This window comes from Dendrobium catenatum, unplaced genomic scaffold, assembly GCF_001605985.2.
Source record: "Dendrobium catenatum unplaced genomic scaffold, ASM160598v2 fragScaff_scaffold_645, whole genome shotgun sequence".
In the NCBI taxonomy this organism is placed as follows: domain Eukaryota; kingdom Viridiplantae; phylum Streptophyta; class Magnoliopsida; order Asparagales; family Orchidaceae; genus Dendrobium; species Dendrobium catenatum.
The window spans coordinates 63,915-72,984 of record NW_021319107.1 but is presented as its reverse complement, the minus strand read 5'-3'; the positions used below and the strand labels follow the sequence as shown (position 1 = coordinate 72,984).

At 41.1% G+C, this 9,070-nt stretch overlaps 1 protein-coding gene across 2 annotated transcripts in view; it reads left to right on the top strand.

The window, feature by feature from the left end:
* Positions 1-8,809, top strand: part of LOC110098741 (pentatricopeptide repeat-containing protein At3g59040-like) — a 12,879-nt gene extending 4,070 nt beyond the window's left edge. The window contains exon 2 of one of the 2 annotated variants that reach the window (XM_028695479.1): positions 8,467-8,809. In XM_028695479.1, the coding sequence (XP_028551312.1) occupies positions 8,467-8,654 (188 nt within the window). In that variant the 3' untranslated portion in view covers positions 8,655-8,809. The remainder of the gene's footprint in view (positions 1-8,466) is intronic. The other variant, XM_028695480.1, reaches the window with a different exon arrangement.
* The last annotated feature ends 261 nt before the right edge of the window (positions 8,810-9,070 follow it).

The window sequence follows — 9,070 nt, the reverse complement described above, 5'->3', positions numbered from 1 at the left end:
TTCTCTAGCAAAATACACCAGAAGACATAGAGGAAGCAAATGAGCTTGTGATCAATGAGGGCAGTAATCTCTGTGAGATAATGAGCAGCAAATCCAACAAAGTGAGACGGTAATGGTGCAGAGAGAATTGGAGATTTCTTCATTTGATGAAAATGAACCCAAGGTTCATCACTTGGATTGGGGAAGCCTCTTCATTGGTAATTTTAAAATCTGCATTCAAAGTCTTCATACAGGAATCTGTTGTTATCCTTACCCCTTTCAATAACGCGTCTCGACGGAGTCAGAGCCCTTTTTAACGCAAGGGAGGAATGAAGTGGAGCATTTTAAAGCTTAAAGTATTCCTTAGGATATCTTATCTAGTTTGTTAGTACTAGCTTCTAGAATCTCTTTAGCTTTATAAATATCAAGTATTGTAGTTAGGATGGCTCATTGAAGAATATTATGACATTTTAAAGCTTGAAGCTTTGTTTCTCTTCTTCCCTGGATTGGGACGAAATCCTTCTTCAGGTCGATTCTTCCACGATCCACTACATCACCAACTGTTGATCCTGGTTTCACCCCTCAATCAATCCAACCCACTGCTTGATACTAAACTAATCTCTCGCACAACTGGCAAGCTCACCTGCACGAAGAGAATGCATCACACTTGAGAGCCAAATATAGAGCTACACTTAAATAAGACCCAGGAAACCAGTAAGAAAATGTAGTAACATACATCAGCCTCCAAAAGAGCCTTCTAAGTTCACGCATGGGTTCAGCTATGTTCTCCTTTGTTCAAAACCTCTGTATCGCCAGCACATAAATGCAAAAGATAAATCAACAAAAAAAGTAAAAAAGAACAATTATTGTTCAGAAGAATAGTAAAAAAAATAAAATTTCTAACCAACAACGAAAAAAGTTCAAAGCTGTTTAAAACCAATAACTCTTTTCACTTCTTAATCTGCTCTTTTGTAAATTGTAATACAACTATGCGTATCTTCTTGATTTAGCAATGCAAACAATTACAGTAAGGCAATTATAGCAAATAAAAACAGAATGCAAGAAATAGAAAAATACAGTAAAGAGAATGAGAATTTACAGAACAAAGAGAAGAGATAATGCCTTTCCTTTGAGTTTACTCCATGCTGCTTCAAGCCCACTTGTCAACTGCCCAAAACATCCAGCCCTAACAATGAAGCTTTAGGGAGCAAAAAGAGAGCGATTTCTTAAGATGATCGGAGCTATCTCACTGTGAAGACATTATTCTCCCCGAAGAACCGTGAGAGAAGCTTTTGCCAATCCACGAGAAAGAAAAAATTTGCTGAAACTTTTAGCCTTCGCACCCTTCTCGAGCAAATAAGGCAGCGCGAGGAGAAAGAAGAGTGACGAAGAGAGATGCCGGATGAAACAGTCGTCAAACCCAGCGTCTCCATTGGCGGGGTTACTCAGTACAGGTTAGGTTTGCGGGGAAAAATTATTAGTGCGGAGTGCAGACGGGGTGAGAATCGTCTGCACAGACACAAGAGTTACCGAGCGTACCCAGGCCGTCGAGTGGTACCAAACGGTATCTGTTTTACTAGTGTTGCAGACGGTTCATCGTCCCTGCACTCCGTACCTTAATTAATTTCTTCGGTTTGCGAGGATAAGATGAGTCAATGCTCCCTGTTTGAAATTGTCCGAAAATATTCCAGCGAGATCCTTAACCCTCGGATCGAGTTAAAGCTTTAGATCGGAGAACAAAGGCTCTAATGAGTCAGCATAAAATAAAATTAATATAATTTACAGACCAAAAAAAAGTATAATATTTTTTAAATGGTTGAGAAATGAATAATTTATAATTTATATAACTTGAAGATTAGATTCTAAGGATCTGTTTAGAAGGAACAATTATACGTCCTCTCCCCCCCTTCCCCCTTTCTTTTTTCTTTCTCCCCCCCAGGAACCGGATGCAGAGAAACATCGGGTAAGCAAAATATCTCCTCTGGCAATCGCGTCAAACGAAACCAAATAAAAAGTTCTTTAGAAGAGCTGAATATTTTATAAATTATTTTGCGAAGTTACTATAAATAATAATATTCCTATTATTAAGATTATAACAAAATATTTTTTATTATAAAAATTCTAAAAAATAAATAAGTAAAAAATTCAATAGTTAATAAAAAAAATAATTATCGATTAAAAAAATAAAATTAGTCAAAAAGATATCCCGAATACAAAACCTAAAATTTGGACAACTTAAATTATTACAATTAAAGTTTATGTGAGAACAATTTTTTACTATTATTTTTTCATTTAATTTCAATAAAAAATTATGGTGCTAAAAAAATATTATTGTAGAAAACCATTTACGAAAATTATCCGAAATAAAAATATAAATCAGTTGGTATTATTCTTTATAAATTATCATAATTAGTGAAATATAACATATTGCCATTATTATATTATTTTTATTATTGCTATTTTACTATTTTAACATAATAAACTAATAGAGCATAAATTAACTTTGAAGCAAAGCCCGACATAAATTTATTTAAGCATGAAGAAGTTTGAAGTTTTGTTTAAGTATAAAGAAGGGAAAAAATTATTACTATGCGGATGTCAAACACCTTTCATAGGCTAATCCGGATGTGCAACGTCACCCATATATAGTGCATTTGGGTACATGACTCGTCCAAATTGACCTCAGACGCGCTCAGCACCTGCACTATACTAAAGAATATAGTGAAAACTATGCTTATGCTGTATGGATCTGTCTATATATAAAATATAATAGATAAATTAAGAATAATATTATTTTAGTCTCAAACAAACAAATATAAAGGGAAATCACAACCATTCATCCTCAAATAACGGCTTGGAAGACTTTTTTTTCTTTGTGTGTGTTTGTGTGTGAACAGTTTAGGTCAAATTTAAAGACAAGCTCACACACGCCTCACATATTCAAAGCTTGAACCAAAACCTTCTTGGTTGTTGTCAACAGCTGCCAACCAACAAACCAAAATGGATCTATTCTGGCCGTCCAAAGGAGGAGATAATCAGAGGCACCTCGTCACTGTTAGCTCCGCACATCATCGTCCGGCTGTAGAGGGAAAGATCCCTCTCAAAAATAAAGCGATAACAGAAAAAAGTGGACCGCCAAAATTCAGCAAACCTTCTCTGGAATAAGCATACAACCCGAACATCAAAATGCCCCATCCAGCCAGGCAATCTCATATCCCAGCAAAAACAATGGAAAAAGCCCCTCCAAAACATGCCCATCCATACATTATCCATCCAGCAAATGAAAAAACCAACCTCGCCCCACTCCTCATATAGCAGCAAAACAATTTGGAAATGAACAAAACAATTCATCCTTGGCTTTCCAATGTGAGACTTTAGAGCTAATGGCCATAGCAACCTGCTTACCCACCTCAAAAAGATTCCTCTGAGAACTAGAAAATCTGCGATCGTTACGTTCTCTCCAGAGGAAATAGATGACACAGCAAATTACAAGATAACAGAATTTTTTTTCCACAGCATTAAAGGTGCCAATTTCCTCCAGAAATTCAAACAGCTGCAAAGTAGTGGGTCTAAAGAGGAAACCATTCAGTATAGGCAGCAGAGAAGAAAGAACACCGAAAGAAAATTCACATGAAAAAAATAAGTGGGCATAACTTTCAATTCCCGTCCGGCACAGGGGACAAGTAGAAGTAATAAAAATGTTCCTCTTAGCCAAAACATCCGCCGTTTTCAAACCATTTTTAAACAACAGCCAAGCATAGGCAGAATACCTAAGAGCTGCCCTCTTGTGCCAAACAAATTTAGCCCATGCCACCTCCTGAACATTATCAAAATACAACAGCCTAAATGTTTTGAAGGTAGGCTTATCGAATTTCTTCCACGCTAAAGTAGTAGAGGATGGGTCCTGAAGAGGAATAGAAGAGATGAGTTGCTTCAGCCACATAGGAAAACTGCTAGGAATGCACCACACATTCCCACTAGTATAAGAGCTAATATCATCAGGGCAACCGGTAGGAGGGTTAATAAAATCAGCCAACTTGTTCCCATTAAGCCATGGATCCCAAAAAAAGGAGAGAAAAGTATTTTCCGGGGAAACCTGAAGCTTAATATCAGTAATGATATTACCAGCAATGCCATGAATGAACTTCCAGAATTTCGAACTAACTGTGGGAAGGTTTTTCCAAGGGGAAACATACTTGTGTCTAAACCAATCAAACACCAAAGACTTAGTATTATACATCCTCGACAGGAAGGAGCAGCCAAACCCATGGTATAAAGATTGAATGCTAGGGATACCAATTCCCCCCAAATTGATAGGCAAACAGGTGTCACGCCAAGCCACCAGATGAAGCTTCTTACCCTGAGAGGAGCCATGAAAGAGAAATATGGAGCAAATTCTGTCAACATATTTAATGCAAGCCTTAGGTATGATAGCTCCCCTAATCCAATAAGCCAGAGTATTAGCAATAGTAAATCTCAAATACTGAACACGTCCTGCAAAAGAAAGAAATTTGACTTTCCAACCATCAAGTAGAGTAGAAATTCTACTCAGTAGTGGTTGGAAGTGAGAAAAATTAAGCTTTTTGGGGGAGATGGGAAGGCCCAAGTATTTGAAGTGGTAATCAGAAGGAGAGAAGCACAGAATATTGGAAATGGAATTAGCCAAGGGAGTATTATTGGAGAATAAAATGGAGCACTTGGCATTATTGACATGAAGGCCAGAAGCAGAGCCAAAATCCTTGAGAAAGTTAGACAAGGCCCAAGCATTAGCAGTTGAAGCAACTCCAAAAACAAAGACGTCATCCGCATATAAAAGATGCTTGAGATTAGATGTGCCATAAGGGATACCAGTAAAAGGTCCTTCCTCCAAAGAACAAGAAAGCGCATCCATAGCAATCACAAAAAGCAAAGGAGAGAGAGGGCAACCTTGCCTTAAGCCGGCCTTGGAGGTAAAAAACCCATGCAGAGACCCGTTGATGCAGATTGAAAAAGGGACGTCCTGAATACAGCATTTTACCCAAGCAATAAATTTTTCAGGGAAGCCTTTATCCCTCATTCTAGAAATAAGAAAATCCCAAGAAAGCGAGTCAAAGGCTTTCCGAATATCCAGTTTGGCACAAAAAAACTTCCTGGAAGATGTACCATTAAATTCTCTAAGCACTTCATTTGCCAAGATAATATTATCCGTAGAAATGCGCTTAGCAATAAATCCGGCCTGACTGTGATGGATAATGTGAGGTAATACACATTTAAGCCTATTAGCAATGATCTTCGCAATGAGCTTATAAAAAACATTACAAAGAGAGATCGGCCGGTAGTCAGAAATATCCGTGGCATGTTTGTTTTTAGGTATAAGGGTGATTGCAGAAGCCTTAGCGCACCTGGGTAATTGAGCACCCGAAAAAAAACTTTTAACCGCATTGGTCACATAGAAGCCAATGATCTCCCAAGCCCCCTTAAAAAATTCAAAAGTGAAGCCGTCAGGGCCGGGAGAGGAAGAGGAGGGCCCCGCAAAAATAACATCTTTAATCTCCTGGTCAGTAACAGGAGCAATCAAAGGTTCCATGAGATGCACGGGTATAGGGTCTCCTTTGGGAAAAACCATGGCAGAATTTTGCATAGGTATAATGGGATTGTACAGCTTCCTAAAGTGTTCCACAATTACAAGAGCAATATCATTGGGGGAGGTGAAATGCCCCTCTTCAGTAACAATTTCCTTAATCGTAGAAGAATTGACACGAGATTTAATGCGAGCATACAAGAAGCCCAAATCATCCTCCCCATTACTTAGCCACTTAGCCTTTGCCCGTTGAATAATCCAAGAACTCCATGCCTCTTGCATAGAGGAAATATTGGCATTAATGTCCTTCAGTATAGCATTAAGATGAGGATCTAAAGGATTGCATTGAAGTTGTTCCAAGCATAAATTTTGCTTCTGGCAGAGCTCCACCATTTTGGACTTTAAGAAATGGTCATTGTTCCAATGTTTTTGTTTGAGCTGAAACTTGAGGTTTTTGAGCTTAGCATAAAGATTAGAAATAGGACTACCATCATGATAAGTGGCAAAAGAGGAAATAAGAGTGTCCCAAAAACCATCCATCTTGAGCCAAAAGTTTTTAAATTGAAATCTGTTAGCATTGGAATAGTTGTCACCCGAAGAGAGCAGCAAAGGAGAGTGATCTGAGCAATTTGGTGGAAGCACTTTGTAGTAGGAGGAGGGAAAGCTATGAAGCCACTGATGGTTGACTAGCATTCTGTCAAGCTTAATGTGGATAGGGTCATCCACCCGACCATTGTGCCAAGTATAATTCAAACCAACCGATTTCAAATCCAAAGTGCCCGAATTGAAAATCCAATTATTAAACTCACCCAGCCTACTAGGATGAGTTTGGTTACCCCCGGACTTATCACCAGGAACCCGAAAACAATTAAAGTCTCCCATCACAATCCACGGGGAGGAGATAGCCTCAGCCAACTCCAGAAGAGAATGCCACATAGAAGCTCGCAGGGCAGGGGAGTTAGCCGCATAAACCACAGTAAGGATGAAAGGGGGGAGGGCTCCAAAATGAAGCACACCGTGGATGAATTGAGAAGTGGAGCTAGTAGGGTGGAAGGTGATGGAAGAAGAATTCCATTTTAACCAAATTCGGCCACAAGCAGAAAAACTGAAGTTATTACAGCTTTGCTCATTAGGAAAAACCTGGTGCGTATAAGAAAACCAGGGGTCAGAGAAGGAAGAAGAGGAAATTTTGGCTTCAAGGATACAAATCATATCAAGGTGATGGCTGTTAACTAAATTCTTAACCGCAAGAACCTTCTCAGGCTTGTTGAAACCTCGAATGTTCCAGCACCCGATAGATGGTAAGGTTTGTAAGGTCATTTAGACTTAGAAAGGGGTTGTGCTTTCTTAGCACCTTTGGATCTAGTTGATTTAGCATGTTGAGATTTTTGGGATTGACCTTTATCAGGAATTTGATCCTTTAGACTCATAGAGGAAGAAACATCGGCTTCAGAATGCAGGTCAGATTGATCCTCGTTCAGCAAGACAGAGAATTTATTAGGAGACGTAGAGACAGTAGTTTTTTGCCGAATGTGCTCAAAAGAAGAAATAAGAGCACAGTCAGGCGAATTGGTTTGACTGTTCTCCTCAGGAGAATTGGTAGGTAGCTCCGACGAAAGAACATCCTCAAGTGGAGAGTTTAAGTTAGGGATAGGTGTTTCCAAAGTGTCACCCAAAGCAGGAATCTGTTGGGAGGCAACAGGTGGAGGCGGCTGTTCCACCAATTGAATGGATTGTGACGTGGAGGTAGCGGGATGAGGGGTAGTGGCATCAGTAGGGGGAGGATTGACCTCAGGCTGAATAATTGGGACGGAGACAGGAGACGGTAGAAGAGCAGGAGAGGGGGAATTGACAATGACAACAGAGGAGGGGAGAAGAGCGGGGCCCGGAGGCTTGGGCGGGCGAGAAGGGTGTCTAGTGCGACTAGAGCTTCTTCCCCTGTTTGGTGGTCGGGCGGAAGGAACAGTCTGAGGCTTCTTGTGGCATAAATTTGACGGATGGACGAGAGAACCGCACCCGGAACACGGAACCGGTTTCCAGTCGTAGATTACTTGCAAGGCCATGTCATCCCCATCCAAAGAGATAGGAATTTCATCAGGAAAAGTAGAATTATTAGTGACAGAAACACATACGCGCGCGTAAGTCAAGCGGGTCTTACGCGCCGTAAGAGAGTCCACCGCAAGCGGATACCCGACAAAACTGGCAATTTTAGAGATGCCCATGGGGTTCCACACAGCTAAGGGAAGATCCACAATCTTGATCCAAATGGGTAAAGAATTACATTCATCCCTTTTAGGTTTAAACTTCGGCGTCCATTTCTGGAGGATAAACGGCCTCCCGAAAAGGAACCACGGCCCTCCAGACCAAACATTCTCAAAATCTTCCGGTGAAGAAAATTTGAACAAGAAAAAACCATCATTAAGCGAGAGAAGTTCAACCGAACCTTTCAAGTTCCAAACCTTCTTGATTGCGTTCTGCAAACTCAGGTAAGTCGGTCGCGGACCGACAGAGTATCCAACCAGCGAGCCCCCCCCAGTCCGGCACCCCAAGGTCCAGCTCGGCAGCAGAGAAAGGCACCCTCGTCGTGGGATTGACGAACGTAACCGAGAAACTATTAGCCACTGGATCATGATGAGTAAGATTGCCGATAAAGTTGAGATGGGAGGGGCTAGAAACAGAGGGGTTCCCCGACCCAGGAAGCGGAGGAAAATCGGAGGGGGAAAAAGAGGCAGCAGCCATGAAAAGGGCACCCCCTCATGAAAGAGGGCGAACGGCGGGAGAAAAAACGCCGGGGTTAGGGCGGCGCCAAAACCCTAGCAGAGCTCACGTCTCCCACCAACTCAAAGCTGTTCCCAACCGCCGGGTGATGATGGGTAGTCAATTATTCGATCAAAGTACAGTTGTTTGGTTCAAGGAAATTTGGAGAGGTGGATTATCTCCTGACCAGAAAGCAAAGAACATTCTTTTTTCTCTAGCAAAAACACCAGAAGAACAAGAGGAAGCAAATGAGCTTGTGATCAATGAGGGCAGTAATCTCTGTGAGATAATGAGCAGCAAATCCAACAAAGTTGATGACGGTAATGGTGCAGAGAGAATTGGAGATTTCTTCATTTGATGAAAATGAACACAAGGTTCATCACTTGGATTGGGGAAGCCTCTTCATGTGGTAATTTTAAAATCTGCATTCAAAGTCTTCGATACAGGAATCTGTTGCTATCCTTACCTCCTTTCAATAACACGTCTCGACGGAGTCGAGCCCTTTTTAACGCAAGGGGACCTCCCTCTACTCCACCGCCTTTCCACCTCTCCCCAACTCCTCTTCTCCGGCGGGTACCTCCTGCCCTTTGCCTTGGGACCGTGTTTTTTCTGATTCATCGAACGTCTGTGAGTTCAACATCTCCTCCCTTCCTACACCGGAGGAAATCATCGATTTTCCCTCTGATGACATTGCGGGAGCTGTTGATGAGTGGAATCTCGCTCTGGTAGGCTATTCCCTTGGTAAAAGACCGTTTTATGAGGCTCTTCTCAATG